Consider the following 17,009-nt stretch of genomic DNA (forward strand, 5'->3'; position numbering starts at 1 on the left):
CTCCACAAGGTCCCTCTGAATAATTGCCATTAGCCCAGCTCTGAGCTGTGGAGCGGAGGGAGATGACGTGTCATGACCAAGGTCACGCACAGTCACTGCTGGTCGGAGAATGAGAGCACGTGGTCCCTGTGCTGAGCTCACACCACTTCCGTTTCTCTCTGTGATATGTTTCGTGCCCTCAATGCTGACACTTGTTGCATAGTTAGAACTGTGGTGGGAAGTACAGCTATTAAAAGCAAGCTAGTTTTGCTGCTATACATAACCTTCTTCTTATCCCACATTGTTTTGGAAGGTTAGCTTAAAATTATCAAAAGTGCCACAATTTTAGATGCCTCGATGCTATCTCTGGGCCTAGTCAAATTAATATTCCAGAAGCATCATCTTATGTGGGATGTGAAAAGCCAACAAGGGCTCATTTCCCTTCCATCGAGTGTCCTTCTTTTTCTGTCTGCTTTGAAGGGAGAAGGAAATAATTATCTCTTGCTTTTCAGGGCAGTTGGTAATGTTCGTGTTTTCCTTCTGACGTATTGTTACAGGTTTTATCCATGTCCACATTCTCAGTCTTTTTCTGCTTTTTCCTTTTTCAGCCTTTCATGGGGGACAACTACTGCGACTCCATCAACAACCGAGCCTTCTGCAACTATGATGGTGGGGACTGCTGTGCCTCAACAGTCAAGACCAAAAAGGTAGGGATGCTGCTTCCTCTTTTCACTGGGAACTCCTTGGTGAGTGCTGCTTTGTGCCGGGGAAAATTTTATTTTTTCTAGAATAGGGGCAATCCAAGGTCTCAGAAGGACCTTCAGTCCAGGCATCAGCTCACCATAGGCACTGAGTTCTTGTTGGTTCATTCTGAAGTTCTCTCTTGATGTGCATGTGCATTTCCCATCATAACCTGCCTTATACCTGTGCAAGGAAGGTTCTTAAATAAAGTAGTCAGAGGCATTCATTCATTCTCCATGTAAATAAACCCTGGCTTCTCTATAGGCAAGGGCTGGCTCCCTCCAGAACCCCGGGGCATGTTCATCAGCAAAGCTGCACCTACTGCTCAGGAGACCTTTGCACAGAAACGCTGAGAAGGGTGTATTTGCCTGTCCTGGTGTCCACCCTCAGTGCTCAGAGGGGAAGCTAAAGGTTAGGAGTCATTAGGAAAAGAACAGAGAGCAACACGAAAGCATCATTGTAGGTCTGTGCTTGGATCCGTGTGTACCCACATATGCGTGGCTCGCTGACCATCCCATCTCCAGAAGGACAGAGTGGGACAGAGGAGTGTGGAGCAGGGCAGCAGGGCTGAGCAGAGACCTGACGTATCTTCTGCACAGGGACCACATAGACCACGACCTGCAAATCTTGCAAAAGAGACAGGGGGCATGGTTAGTGGCAGAGATTTATGAAAACATTATTTAATGCAGGGAGGATGCTTAGGGAAATAAAATCCAGTTTTTTACCGCACAGCAATGAGGGGTGAAATGGTAATTACCTGGAAGTAGGATCCAAACAAATGAAAGAAAGTGCTTATGCACACGATGTGTATGTGACTGACAGGATACGTTGCCACAGAGTGTTATTAGGAACAACAATACACTTGAAGAAAAAAAGAGAATAGGCACATTCATGGAGCTTAGCTCCGTCAGTGGCTATTAAACATTGATCTGGATGCAGTTTCTGGGTCAGGAATATCTAAACCATTGACTGCTTGAGCCTGGGGTAGGATCCCTCCACACATCCCCCTTTTTTTTATGCTTCTTTAACGCCCATTTCTGGCCACTGGTAGAGACAGTGATTGGAGCGATGGAGCTTGTGGTTTGGAGCAGTACATTTCATGTTTCCAGCCAGGACAGATTTTGAACTTGTTTCCCAAAGAAAGGAGCAACTATTTTAGCCTCTGCCATGTGAGCTTTTTATCTTGTCTTCAGGATTTGAGCATAGATCAGAATGAAGAAAATCCAGCTATTTTAAGTATGAGAAATATATTAATAAATAACAAAACTCAAGAACAGACAGAGGGACCTTGGGCTCAGCATATGTCATCATGCAGTTCACCCACCTGAGGAAGAAGGTCCTCTCTACCTCGGCTGAGGGCCTGCTGACATGTCTGCAGGGAAAAGTCCTTTCTAAAACAGCTTTGGCTGGAGGCTTCTTTTCCTTGGTTCAGCCAAAGATCTCTTACCCGTACAGCACCGTGGGCTGTCTCTGTCCGATCTGGGAACACTGGGGAAGGGAAGTGGACATGTCTTGGCAAGTAGAAAGAGTTCATTTCTCCACTGTGTAGGAGGTGAGGAAGAGATAGTTTTCCTAACTGTACTTTTTTTGACAAATTTTCCCCTGAATTGTTGTGTTTCTTTTGCAAGTGTCCCTGCAAGCCACGTGCTGGGAGGGAAGCACGGGCAGGTGAGCTTCTCTGTTCCCAAGGGTGGAGCAGGGCATGGAGAGCCCGTACGGGGCTCCCTGCTGAAACGACCACTGCAGAGAAGAGCGGGGTGACAGGCAGCGGCTCATCTTCACTGTCGTCTCCAAGAAGAGATTCCTGTCTCTGGCTCATTTTCCACCTCCTTGGGAGGAGCAGCCCAAGGGCAGGCACAGCGTGCTTGTTGGCCGCTGCTGGGAGGGCAGAGCTGGTAGCTCAGCATGGCGTAGGTCTTCTCCTCCTACAACAGCCTGCCTGGGAAACTTCATCTTGCTGCCTCCGGGCTTGAGAACAGGGGATGAAAAATCCCAAGAGGTGCTAGAGGAATGGAAGTGAGGTGGCCGGGAGGGGACTGACCCAAACCAGCCCTATCAGGACAGGAGCTAAGGGCAAAACTTACTGCTGGAGCAGGGACGGGACTGAAACACAAGGGATGTGAGTGCCAAATTGAGGGGGAGAGGGATAGGATTAAGGTTTGGGAGCAGAATTTATTGCTGGGCAGGGAGTTGAGACAGAGTGGGATCTGCACAGAGTCGTGAGCACTTACCAGCAAGGCAAGTCACACTCAAAATATCTGCTGCTTCGCTGCCACCCAGAAACGAAGCGACCACCCAAGAGGGGGAAAGGGCTTTGTAGCCCAGTCGGTTACTGGTTTCTGTGCTAAAACTGCCCAATGCAAAGAGCAAGCAGTTCAGAGACAGGCAGCTGGTCACACGTCTGATGCATTTCCCCCATGGAGGGGGAGGTTTTGTAGCTTTTTAGAGCTAAGTCTGCTTCCACTGACTTCACTGGGAGCTGTATCTTTGAGACCGGGGGAATTAGACTTGTCCTAGTTTGTACTTTAGAAACTCCCATCCTAGAGATCACACGGTTTGAGGGCTGAACCACAGAGCCCATCGCTTCCTCGGCACGCATTCAGCTTCCAAAATCTTGTCTCTCCCAAAACGCCAACAACATCTCGGGAGCTGAACAAGGCACTCGGGAGGAGTGAGAAAACCACCTTCTCCTTGAACCTTCCATGCCAAAAGCAAGATGCTAAGTCCCAGTTTATTGCATTTATAGGGTAAAGGGGGGAATAATAACCCAGCCGGCAGGGCCACGGCGTCAAAGCCGAAGAGGCGGCAGGCAGCACCTCCCTGCCTGCAAAGCGGCTGCCGACACCTGCAGCAGCAGCCGTGGGGCCGCGGGTCTCGGCTCTGCGAGTTATTTTCCCGTCTGAGGCCTTTGACTGAGACCAGATTTCAGGCAAGGCTGTTCAAATACAGCCCTCCCTTTGAAGAGGTTTATGAGTGGAGCGTTACAGGAGATATTCCAAAGGGAAAAACAATGAAAGGTGAGAGAAAAGGGAGCTGAATAAAAATACTCCGCATACCAAACCCTTCCAGCACAGTTTGCCACCTACTTAAAAAGGCACAGTTTTAAAATACACATTGGGTGTAAAAGCCAAAAACCTGGAGGAGACATAGGGAGGGGCGAGTCCAGCTCTGTTAATTCCAATACCAGATGAGGATGTATTTTCATACGGTTGTAGAAAGAGCGAGGCACATGAAAGAGACTCCTTTGCTCCTTTTCTTTCAGGGTTACATACTATGTGGCAGATGTGTCAGTCTTTTAAAGCCCCTGCAAGTTTACCCATAAATGTCTAACATTTATGCAACACCTGTTTTTCTCCCAAAATGTCACAGGACATTTTACAAGCTTTAGATTTATCATCTTTTCACCGTTGCAGCCATTGCTGAGGTGACACATGGTTCACATTTAACAGAACATAGCAACTCCACACATTATTTTAGGAAAGGGCTGAAGATTAACATTGCATCATGTGAAGATTCAGGAGTTAACAGTCAAGTAAGAGCTGGCTTCAGATCTTTGATGTCCACAAACTGTCAAGACTTAAATTTCACTGCAATCCCACTACCCTCTCAAAAGCACTTTCAGCTGCACACAATGCTGTGAACCAGGCTGCGTGAAAGCAAAATTAGTCAGCCCATATTCACTTTAATTCTGAGCCCTTTTACTTCATGTGAGATTTTGCATGCTCCTGTTTTGTTGCCCTGAAAATGCACAAGAGACTTCCATGCAGCATTTGCGTAGGCCACATTTTGCCTTTGCATTTGAGCATTAGCAGCAAACGACCTTGTGCATTTCTGCAGCGAGAGGGGAACGGCGCGATGTGACTTATCTGACCAACCGCCGACTAATCAGCGCTGCTGCCTAGATAGGAAATAATGAGTATTTGCCCAGCACTATTCACAATCAGGCTAGAGAGCTTAAAAGAAATCATTAAAGACCTCTTTTGAATGCTACAAACGGCAATGAATAAATTCAGTCATATTCTGGGCATAAATTCGAGGCAACTGCAGTCAGCGAGTGGGAAAAAGAGACATTCATCAGCTTAATTATTTGTTGTGCACTAATTGATCAGCGTCCCCGTGCAGCGGGCGAGAAGCCAGGGCTGGCGCGGGGAGGAGTGCCACCCAGGGAAGCAGGGACACGCGCCCTGCGGCGCCTGACGGTGCGGCCCCGGGCAGGTGGGCTGCGTGGGCGAGCAGGGCGCCGGCGGCAGGGTTTGCAGTCGGGGCAGAGGACGGGGCTGTGCTGCTCACAGCTTGCCCTGTGCCTGACCCAGGAGCAGCTTTGAGAGACAGGAAGGCCATTGCCGGCCAACCTCCAAGGGAGAGAAAGCTTCTGTTGTGTATCTGGAGGGGATAAAGTCTTCCGTGAAGGACAAAGCAAAATCCCATCTCCCTTTAATCTTCCTACCCTCCTGACCCAGCACAGGTTGCCAGCTCCCTTCTGCCTGGCTGCTCTAGGAAGCTGCTTCTTGCTTTGTATCCTGCCACAGATAAAAGAAGGTACTATTTTTTAAAACATTAAATACGTGACACTGCTAAAGTGAGAAAAATAAATAACCTGGGCATAACTGGCTGTCTCTTGGCTGGCGGCCGCCTGCAAGGAGCTCCTAGGGTGTGTGGTGTTTCAGGGAGAGAGATTATGGCTGTTTCTTTCCGATTCATTTCAGGAAATCTTCTCTCCCATCGCTGTTCTCCACTTCTTTTCTCTTCCCCTTCCCTTTTACAGGTTTTACCTGGACAAGGCTGTCGAGAAAGACCTTGCAGAAATCAGAAATGTCTCTCTTTAGGCTCTGCTTATGTACTTTGTTCCAGACTCGGATCTCAGATTTGCTTATCTGAAGATCCTGCAGCCTGGTCCCTGCAAATTTAAATAGAATTTGCCATTTTAAATTTGCCCCATCTTAAACCGTTTGAAAGGGTGACCTTTCATCTGTCTTTCCTCTCTGCCTTTCCTTTTCATCGCGTAAGGAGTAAACCTATTGCTCCCGTGAGAAAAACCTGTCTTATTCAGTTATCACCCAGGTTGTCCCTCAACGGCTTTGCCCCATAGCACTTAGAAAAGAAAAAGAAAAATCATCCTGGCAAAAATTCCCATCTCAAATGCTGCCCCTTCAGCCTCTTGACATTTCTGTCCGACACCTTGGAGAGGAAAACCAGCAAGTGCCTCGGCGGAAAACAAATGAGGACTTGCGGTAGATAGAGGACCGTGGGGGATTCCTCCAAAGCTTTGCTTATCTAAAAGATAGGCAAGTTATCAAAACCTCTTCAGAGACTTTATGGCCGAGAATTCAAGGCCTAAAGAAAGGAGCTTTGAACTAAGGGGCTGCTGCTGGCTCCAGCAGGGATTTCCAAAGACTGTCCCTGTCTCCCTGGAAAGGGGGGGGTCTGCTGCACTCCTACCCCTAAGAAAACAAAAATAACCACTTCTTGGTATTTTGGAGAAATGAGAGCCTTGTTGTAGTTCTGTAACTGCAACACAAACCTGTCTTGGGGAATCTCAGGTCTTGCTCTATCGGCGGAACATGGTTTTGAGGCAGTTCGTGCAATTAGCAGCCTAAGTGACCACCCCGGCTGAGGAAATTCTGCTTATCCAGAAGAATTGATGTTCCTGCCACGATGCTGCTCCCAACAACTTGAATGTCCCCAGCTGGGTGTGTTTGTCAGCTCTATAATTAGCTGTCGAGATACAATGAATGGTGGGTGAGCACGGAAGAAGGAAGGATACAATGCGGAGTGTTGCTTCATGCCTCCGGAAGCGCTTGAGCGCTGCTGCGTGCTCCAAGCACGCCGGTTCACCCAGGCATACGGGTGAACTTACTTACCCACGAGCTGTTGGTGTCAGCCTCGGTGGCTAGCTGTTTGCCATGTGAGGAGCGTTTTCAGTCATGGTTGGTTGGGATGGGAGCTTATTTTGGGGCTCAGAGCTTGGTTTCATAATCGTTCAGGGAGGCTTTCCAGGCGGCGATAAATTAAAAGCAGCGATGGTAGTAGCACATGTTGCCTATCCTGAGAGAACGTTCTTGGCTTCACGGGACATGGGGCTTCCCACAACATACAGCGTTCTCAGGGGACATGCTAGTGGAGGGTGTTTGCTTTGCCATCCGACCTCACTTCATTAGCAAGTGTTACAAAAACCAGCGAACAAACCTTCCCTGCTCCACCGCCAGCTATTTGGCCTCTGGGTGGTCTGGCTCCTATTAAATCTTTGGTGATTATTTAGACTAATTACATTCATGTTTGCACAATCAGTAGCACGAGGGTAGGAAGCGCAGCTGATTGCTGAGCAACTGAGCTCCGTGTGGTTTGGCAAACTGGCTCCCTCGCTCCGCTCAGCGGGCAGGCGGGGATGCAGGGATCTGTGCGGGCAGGGCTTTCCCGGGGATCCCTGCTGGCTTTGGGCCATCCCGCTTCCACCGGTTCTGGTGAGGCTGCTCCCGATTTATACCCGATGGAGAGAGAGGAGCATCTGTTGGGTTCTACGTCCTGTTGTTGTGAGCTACGTCCTGTTACATCATGTTTGCTGGCTTCAGCAGGGAAAAGCCCGATTTGTGGCAGGGCAGTTAACAAAAATTCATGCCTTTAAAACGGTACATGCTGCACGGAGAGGAGGTTTCCTGCGAGCTTCATCTTCACCTTTCCCAGGCCCTCCGGAGCGGTGCCCTAGGTGTGAACCTGCGTACCAGCCCCCAGAGTTAAAAAGGGGCTCGCTCTTCTTCCGTTATCTCAAAACAGCCCTGGTGACCTAAATGCCAAAAACTACTGAGAAGACCCTTACAAGATGCATTTTTCTCCCACAAGGGCCTTGTCAGGGAACAAAATACTCCCCTGCGTTTGAGCTGCGAGGGTCTCGGGAGGCGCAGGGCTGTGACACTCAGCACAGCCTGCCACGCTTATCTCGACACGCCGTGTTCGCCCGCAGAGGCTCTGTCTGCAGCAGGGCCTTCATACTTCCAGTTAGGCTTGTCTGGGAGATTTTGCAAACACTTCAAGGCTGAAATCTAACAACAGGCTGTTTCCCAACACTTTGCAGCCCTCCTTCCCTGCTTCCTGCCCCTGCCTCCAACCAGAGCCCTTCCCCGGGCCCGATTCTGCCTGCCCTGGTGCTGCTGTGAACCAGCCTAAGTGTGCTGGGTGGGAGGTACAGCAGGTCAACCTGATACGAGCCTGCGTGAGGGATGAGCTCCAACCCTTGGCAGAACTCTTTCCCATCCCTCCCTGTACCTGTCTGGGATTTCTCCTGTCAACATTCCCACCAGTTCCCTATAGACTGGCCTTTCTCAGCAGGGATCTGTCTTGGGATGTCACCAGCCTCTTTAGATAGGTGCCGTGGAGCGAGGATTTGTGGCCTCTCACTCATTTCATGACCAAGATCCCAGTTCTGCACTGGTCTGTTGTGTCGTCGTCTTTGTTCCCACAGTCCAGAGCATGGCATTAAGGACAAATACTGCCCTGTTTCCAAGAGGGAGCTTGGGTTTTATCCAAGGTCTCATCACCTAGTGTGGGAGAGGATGCTTGGGGCTCCCATACCATTGTGGAGAATGGAAGTACGGGTTCATACGCTGTGCAGCATGGGTGGTGAGTTGGTTGAGGTGGAGGTGTCTCAGATCTCCAGTGCATTACACCCTAGAGTCCATGCTAGCCTCCTGCCTAGCCCATAAGCCTACGCCTGCTGCAGTTTCACCTTTAGGTTCAGAGCATGGTGTGTCATGCAGTGCACACTCCTGGGGTGACAGGTGTGATTTAGGTTGTGTCTGTTTTCTCTTGAAGATAGAGAGTCTGTGGTCCAGTGTGGTTCAGGTGTGACCCACGCTCCCCTGAGTGCTGTCGATCCACACTGTGGCTCTGTCCTGGATCATCTCCAGGAGATGCGTGTGTGTGTAGGGGGTGCGTGTAGGCATGTGGAGTGTGTTCTTCAGTGGTGCCTTTTTGAACCTATTTTAGTTAGTCTGAGGAGACAATATCCTGCACTACTTCATCAAATGACCCAGCCAGGCCCTAAGCTTAGTTTTTAGCTTTTTCTCCCCGCCATCCTAGATATAAGCCAGGTTTTCTACAAGGGGAGATAGATGTAGAGTGAACGCAGGACTTGGCGGGTGGAAGGAAGAAGAGCTGATTCTTTAAGACTGGCTTTACAATGGGTATATCTGGAAATTTCAGTGCAGGTCATATATTCTGCTAATAAGTTGGGCTTTCACAGACCTATTTAAAAAGAAAAGCAGCAGTTAATCTTGGAGTATGTATATCTGGGCTCCCCACCTAAATGGGCTATCATTCAGAAAAAGGTTCAGCATTTACTATTTCTAGCACATCCAGCAGCTTTATTCATGGCTCTGTACTCCAGAGGGCTATCACTGTGCGAGCCCAAGGCAGAAGACAGTCCGTCTTCCAAGGGGTTTTATGGTAGATGCTATGTGTGGATTTGATTCCCTAAATACCTGCAGAAATCAGATCCTTGGGGAACTCAAATGTGTATCTGTTGTAGATGTTGTTTAAAGTGGAAACCCTGTATTACTGCTAAGTGTTTTGAGAATTTTGTCTTGTCTAATGACTGTGGGTGTGCTCATTACCCATAGAAATCACTGCCTTTTCACATAATAGAAAACTGATCTCTGAAGCTCACTGCCATAAGACAAAACAATTAATCTATCTGGACAATAGCACTGTAAAAATCAAATTGCATAAAAAAAAAAACCTCCGTAAGGGACATAAAGTGCATAAGGCTAATCCGATGAGGAAGAAACCCTCTTGCACCTAGGCTGCCCACTGCTGTGACTGCCGCTGAGCCATGAAACTGTCTGCTCTTGGGGCCACAGCTCTGCCCCAGAGAGAAAGCTTGAGAGAGACTGCTCTTAGGAGACTGGAGAGTTTCTAGAGGACATCAGGCAACAAGACATTTCTCCTTTAGTGTCTCCCTCTCCCCAGAAATTGGCTGCAATGTAGCAGTGATCTAGTCTCTTACATACGCCTTTTGTTAAGGTTGCTGCAGTGCTGAGCACACACTTACAGCGACCTGTAAGAAAGCAAAGGGGAGAACGAGGGACTCAGATGGAGAAATGGGAGGAGAGGGAATGAAGAAGGTAGATCACTTCGTATCACTTCAAGGCAACGTCAAACTAATGCCATTTTGGGTTTCTAAGGCCACTATTTCAGCACAGCCCCCAGAATAGGCATGGGGAACGTGAGCTGGTAGTTTGGAGACACAGTCGTGCAAGGTTTTCACTCTTGGCTTTGATGTTCCTGCACGTGAAATGGTAGCAGTTATGGGATCTCTGTGCCTGCAGCACTTTTCACTGTTCCACTTACGCATGGACAGCAGCAGAGACAAAGTGCAGTAGGACGTCATGGCTAATTTCAGCCACTTTCCTGAAATGCTTGAGTTTGGTGCGTGGTTGTCCTGTGTTCAATGCAAAATGTGTATCCACCTTCTCCGTGAGCCTGTCTCTCTCCTTTGACTGCAGGGACCACTTAATCGCCTTTGTTAGACTGTTACAGACAAACGCAGTGAATCCAGGCCAGGGAGAGGAAAAAGCTTGATCAAGACAAATGAAAGAATCAGGTTCCCAGGTCTCGCCTCCAACCAGTAGCTTTGTTGTATAATGGGGAGGACTTTTTAAGTCAAAATCATTGCCAAATCCAGATTGAACCGAGTGATTCAGGATAAAAAATAAAAATAGGGGAAAACTCCAGACATATTTAAATGTTTTGTTTGAGCGTTTTCTAAGTGAAATAAGTTTTTATTTCAAGACATAATGTTTGCTCTGAAGTAGTCTTTTTTATTTGTATGTCTTGGAGGGAAAGGTCAAACCTGAAGTGTAACGGATAATCTAAACCAAAATGTTTCCTTCTGCATTGAACAAAAAAAGTCAATTTTTTTTTGGTGTATCTTTTCTTTTTTTCTTTCCAGTATTTTAATTCAGTCATTAAACAACCCCTCCTCAGCCTCCTCCCCAAACCCCATTGTTTGCAGACTTCTCTTTTTTCCTATCTAAGAATATTCATAACACTGTGATATGAGACAGCCCTGCTCTGGCTGGCTTGTGTTGGATCAAGTGACCCTTAAGCTCCTATTGTTTTCTGCAGTTTATAAACTTCTTTAGTTTCCAATTATTTGAATTCATTTGCTTTTAACTTTTTGGACTATCTCTTCTCTTTGCAACCTCCACATTTGCACAGCTGTAGATTCCGATTATTCACTGGTAGGTTATTTAGCTCATAAGTCACCAAGACCATGACTTGATGAAGAATCATCACCCTATTCTACCTGGAGGGTCAGGTCTTCTGGGAATGAAGTCAAAAGCAAGAGGAGGCGGCTCTCTAAACCCCAATTTGGTGATGAGCGTTGGCTATTTAATGTCTCTGTCAGCATGTCCCTGCCTTAGGCTCCCCGGTTGTGAAATAAAGATCCACACCCCTCCATCCCGTTCTTGTGTGCGTCAGGAGAAAGGCATGCTAGAGATGGACGTGCAGGGACACGTATGGAAGGTCTAGGTGGAAATGACAGCTATGTGTTCATGCACCGTGCTTGGTCCACATTCCTAGATGTGCTGTTGGTGATACATAGGGAACAGGCAGACCCAGGCTTCATAGCCTGGAGAAAAGGGTTTATGAAAGAGAGAGCAAACATGTGGCAGCACAGCCAAGGGAAGCAGACGGAGCACGCACGTGCAGCCCTTACCGGGAACGTTTGAACAGGTTGTGGCACTGTCTTGGAAGGAGTGTAAAGGAGGGGAATGAGGTCATTGGCTCAGTCTGTGCAGATGGGAGAAATTCTTGGGAATTCACTTTAGGGCAAGCAAGACACTGTTCCACTGCCACCCCCTTTCCTTTGTGTAAATACTATGATGTAATAGGCCAAAATCAACTTCTGCTAGCCAGGCACTGCAGGCTATTGTTTCAGCTCCTTCCCACGCTTCTCCAGAGAGATCATGGACAGATGACAGATCATGCACGTAGCAGTCTCTCACTTGCATTCCTTTGCTGTTCCTCAGTGCCCAGTAGCTGCATCTCTTGACCTTAAACACAGCAGGTATTTAGAGAAGTGTCTCTGCTGGACTGCAGCTTCACTGATCTGCTAGGTCCAGTTCCTGCCCTGAGGAACTGAAACCAAGAACATTCATAGTTAAATGCACAAATGGATTTAGGCACGGCAGCAGCACCCTACCACAAAGTGGTACCTACAGAGGGGAGATTATGGCCCAGGAGTAGGGTTCACCAAACCCCAAGCTGGAGGTGGATAGGAGTGCTACGAGGAGGCTGGAGTTGGGACCTACTGGACCCCATAGCGTTTGGTGATCATTTGAGTTGGTCATGTGAGATGAGGGGTTTGTAACTTTGCTGTCATTTAGGGTTTGTAGCCTTTGGGGGAAGGATAGCTTTTCAGAAGGTGTTGGCAGCATAATGTGATCCAGGCATTGTGGGTAAGTACCCCAAAAAGTCCCAGCCTGAGAAGTACACGCCTCCTCAGCCAGCTATGTTCATGTGCTTGATGTGAACTGTTAAGGGAGGATCCACTGACCAGTAACTGCATGAGTTCAACAGGTTCTTCTTTACACTTTTTGCAGCCTTTCTTATGGACAGGTAGCTCACCTGAGGCCTCCAGTGCACCACCAGCTCAGCACTAAAATAAATCACTGAAAATAAAAATAACATAGCCTAAGACTGCAGCTGATCTCTGAAGATATGACTCTAGAGGTCTTGTTTGTTCCTTAGGGTGCTGTAGGTGTGTTCCTACCTTCATAACTTTGTGTCTTGGGTTTCCTTCCCCAGGTTACTCCCTTCCCTATGTCCTGTGACCTACAAGGAGAGTGTGCTTGCCGGGACCCCAACGCCCAAGAGCACAATCAGAAAGACCTCCGTGGCTTCAGTCTTGGGTAATGCCAAGTGACGTGAAATGGAGGACCACACTGCTCAAGGCAGGCTAGGAGAGACACCACATCCCTTTTGGTATCGTTTTTAACATTTAGCTGCTCAACTGGATGGCATTTCTGCACCAGGGACCCTTAGAATTCAACCAGTCTGCCTTTAATTTTTGTCCAAGGAGAACTCAAAGTAGGGGTTTATGTATTAACTATATCTTAAATAGTGATGACAAGAAACAACCAACCAAGAGTCAAGTCGAGAAGACTTTCATGTATCAAAACAGCATGTTATGCCCACCTAATTTGAACAGTTCATATCTAGATTCAAGGCGAGAAACAAGCTATTTATGTACACATATTTATAGAAATAAGTAGAGAAAGAGAGAAAGAGTGAGAGATTATGATCAACGCAAAAACACTTTCCCCTCTCCAGTACTCACAACTCAGACCGTTCATGGAAGAGGCTGTGCTCTTGGAGGACTCCAAGCTGAGCCTTTTCTGATGCTGAATGCCAAGGTATCGCATGCTCGGAGCACTAAGGTTGGGGTGGGATCTCCACAGGGCTGTGCCTCTTGGCAAGTGACTTGCCAGACGCCCAGCCAGCTCGAGATGTGGGATGCATCTGCTCCTCACAGGAATGCTACTTCCAGCCAGGGAGCTCAGCAGACTGCAGTGGCCTTTCTGTACAGCTCCTCCTTCTCCCCCTGCCCTCAAAAAGCCAACAAAAAGCCCACTTGCAGCCTGTCCAGAAGCTGCAGGGCTGCTGGGATGTTTCTGTGTGGAGGTGGGCAGGTGGTCCCATGGTGGAGTCAGGGAGTGGGGAGTCTAAGGACTGGCATCCAGGAACGTAGATGATGGCTTCTGAGGAGCAGAGAGGATAACTCGCCCCCGCACTTGTCATTTGAGCATGTCTGCTGCTGCTACTCCTGCTGCTATGTCCCATACAACTTGTTTCCTTGCTGTGTCAGGACAGGGTGAAAACAACCCCATGCAACCAAACAGTCTGCCTTAAAGCTTACCTACAACCTGCCTTTCAAACCCTCTGGTCTCTTCCTCAGCATTGGGGCAAGAAAACAGGACACCAGCCAGCCAAAGGAATCTGCTTTCTGGTCTCCACCCAGCCAAGTGGTTCTCTAGACCTCCTCCACCCCCCTCTTATGGTGGTATATATCTAACAACCTCTTCATGCTCCTGTTTTCTGAGGAGATGGGAAGAGGAGGAGGAGGCACATGCCGTGGGGAAAGGACTGCAGGAGACAGTATTAGAATTTTGCCCATTTTCATCAGTATTAAGCTGCCAGGCCAGTGGGTTGGACACCTTTGATAGACCAGGAGCTTAGCTGCTTGTAATCTTCGAGAAGGAAGGGCATTAGCTGCAGCAGACCCCATACTTCCCTTTTGTATAGCTCCATCCTCCTGTTTCAGTCCAGGGGGGCACGTGTTGTGCCAGACCCTTAGGGACTCATTTCATCATAGGGTTCATCACATTGAGTCACTGAGGTGCCCAGTGCATCTAGTGCTGCTGCTACAACCCATCCCATGAAAATCCCAGTGCGGCTTGGGCTTGTCTTCTGCTGCTACAGGCTCCTGCTAGAAAGAACACACATCCAAAAGAACGTCCTTCCAGTGTTAAGTCTGTCTGTTCCTTGGGACTCTCCTGACTTGTACAATCTACTGGGTAAAGGCAGGTTGGAAAGACTTTTTCCTACTCCTGCTTGATTGAATGTTTAGGCACTGGAACAAGGCAGAAGGGTGGTCATTTAGCTCATGGAGATGGATTTAAAAATGGGTGGGAGAACTAGAAATGGAAAACTGACGGTGTTGTAGGTGCAAGGAGCCAGGCTCTTGTCGCCCACTGTTGGGGTTGTTTCTGTTCAGAGATGAATTTCAAGAACGAAAATTTAGAGGCCTGGAGAGGTGATTGTAATAAGAAGGTGAGGAGCGCTCTGTTGTGAAGCTCCTAGTTATTCCTGGGGAAGGCCTCGCTCAGAGCTGTGCAGGTGAGGGGTACAGGACAGGGAGGTGCAGTGGGATCAGGGCTCCTTCCACGGAGTTAGGCTGAACGTCCTCCAGTGTAGAGAACATCATTGGCAAAAACTGGGCCTGGGCAAAACTTTCACTTTTGTCCCTTGGCACCTAATTATCAGTGGAAGTAAATAATTGTGAAAAGGTTGCTTCCTTCAGGTACCTTTCTCCGCCCCTTTTGTGTTGGCAGTTTGTTCACGTGCCATCCAGCCCATCAGAAGAGCTCACAACCTCAAAAGCCTTTCAGACTGCTAACGCATCATGTCCTCAATGCCTGAGACATCTTGGCATGATCCCCTCTCCACCCTGCCTGGGTTTCGCCCTAGCAGGGAGCCCCAGTTCAGGTCCTGCATGCGTCCTTGTGGCAGCTCAGTTTGCAAAATCCCCTTCTCAATTATGCAGCTCAGCACGGAGGAGATTTTCCACCCGCTTTTCCCACCTAGGACATTGCCCAGGAGACACAGGTCGGTATAAGCATTATTGTCACCTGCTGCTGTGGGCTCCCAGGAGCTTAGGGCCTGCTGAGCTCCTGTGCCCGGCCAGGGCCAGGCTCTGCTTAGCAAGTTGGAGTCCTTCTCAGCTCAGGGGAGATGGTAGCCTCTTTCCAGCCCAACCTCACACCGCAGCTTCACTCATGCAGTCCAGGGGCGACCCAACTCCCTTTCCCATGGGCAGGCTTTCCATGCTGCTATTTGATTTTTTTTCCAGCTGTGTGTTGGCACTCTCCATCTTCTCCAACGGGGCTGACAGAACCAGGAGCAGAAGAAGTTCTGCTCTGAGTCGTGTTAAATCCAATGCCATTTTTTTCCCACCGGGGCAAAGCTTTGCCCTCTGCGTTTCAGGTGCTGCTCCATGCTCCCAGGGAGTGCAGAGGAGGGAGCTGTTGGGCATGGACACGTGGCCAGCTCCTGTCCCCTGTGCCCCCGCCCTGGAGCAAGGCCAGCTGGATGGCCTTGCAGCTTCTACCACTGTAGGGGCCTCAAATGCCCAGTGGAGGCCCTAGGAAAGACCATCCGTGATGTGATGGCCATTGGGTGGGAGTGAGAAGGACATTACTCACCACCTCCACCCACCAAGCCAGTAGTGTAGGACAACATCAAACAAGAAGCTTCGGGGAACAGGAGCGGTTGCCCAAGCTGATGAAATTTAGCTGCTCATCAATTCCAGGTCACATCAGTGCCAAGATCTTCTCTATCACAGACAGTGAGCCAAGGCTACACCCTACCTGGGGCCACCAGCCTGCCTCCTGTGGTGGTGTCCATGGCCAGCGGGAGGGAAAGCTGGAGCAGAAAGTGGTCAATGGTGCACAGTGGGGTGGGAAACTCCTATCAGCTGCTACCCCTCTCCCTCCCCACCCTCTCGCAGACGGGCTGAGCTGGTGTCCTCCTGCTTTTCTTGCATCTTCTGCTGTCCCCTCCAGGCTGAGAAAAGAGGATGGCACCAGAGGACTCTTGGAGTCGGGTTCCAGCTACCTCCCTTCCGGTTTCGGTTTCACTTGGTTGTAACTGTCGGTTCGTTCTAGGTTTTACCTGTGTTTAAGAAAAAAAGAAAAAAAAAAGGGAAAAAAAAAAAGAAAAAAAGAAAACCCAATAGCCAACAAAAGTTTCTTGCTGCAACTGATTCAAGTGGGGGAAAAAAATAACAAGTGAGGCTTTACAGAGAGGAAGAAAAGAAAAAGAAAAAAAAAAAAAAACAACATAAGAAAAGGAGACAAGAAAACCCACATAATCCAAATCCGAGAAGAGCAAAGCCTATTTTTGTGTGTTTGAAAGGAAAACACTGATTCTGCCAGCTGAGTAGAGAGCTAGTTACTTAAGTGTAGATTTCCCTAGAAGTACCGTGAGGTTTTATAACATTGGTTTTGTTTTCCTCGTGCTTTGTGATAAGTCCAGGAACTAAGGCTAAGGTATTTTTTCCCCTGGTATATTGTTGTTTGTGGGGGGAGGGGGGGGGATGGAGTTTATTATTTTTTTTCCAGATTATTTTTTTAAGTGTGTATTTGTGCTTATTTTTACATTATCCAACTGTACATACGCATTTAACCAGTATTTCACTGTGCTCTAATTACTGCACTCAGAAGCACTGCACAGTCTGAATCCCGAAGAGCTGCGAGAGACTGGGAGGGAGGGGGGGGTAAGGAGAAAGCTGCTACGTGAGCAGACAGGTGATTCCCGTGCGCGGGAAGCGGGGTGCCGACCGTCCCCTTCCCGCACTCCAGCCCGTTGTTTCCATTCGAGGCCAAGCTAGAAAACAGGAGGGGATGGGGTTAAGTCAGCCGAGGCTGGATGCTCAGAGGGGTTTCAGAGTTGGCGATTTGTCCTTTGAACTTTTTTGGCTGCCGTGGAAATTCCCAGCCTTTCGGCAGCAT

The 17,009-nt window shown here is 48.6% G+C and overlaps 1 protein-coding gene across 2 annotated transcripts in view; it reads left to right on the top strand.

Moving 5' to 3' along the window:
- PAPPA (pappalysin 1) overlaps positions 1–16,226 on the top strand; it is a 180,187-nt gene extending 163,961 nt beyond the window's left edge. Inside the window, exons 21-23 of one of the 2 annotated variants that reach the window (XM_054848962.1) lie at positions 588–686; positions 12,526–12,629; positions 13,051–16,226. In XM_054848962.1, the coding sequence (XP_054704937.1) occupies positions 588–686; positions 12,526–12,629; positions 13,051–13,108 (261 nt within the window). In that variant the 3' untranslated portion in view covers positions 13,109–16,226. Of the gene's footprint in view, positions 1–587; positions 687–12,525 lie in introns of both variants that reach the window. The other variant, XM_054848963.1, reaches the window with a different exon arrangement.
- Positions 16,227–17,009: the final 783 nt, after the last annotated feature.

This window comes from Grus americana, chromosome 20, assembly GCF_028858705.1.
Source record: "Grus americana isolate bGruAme1 chromosome 20, bGruAme1.mat, whole genome shotgun sequence".
NCBI lineage: Eukaryota > Metazoa > Chordata > Aves > Gruiformes > Gruidae > Grus > Grus americana.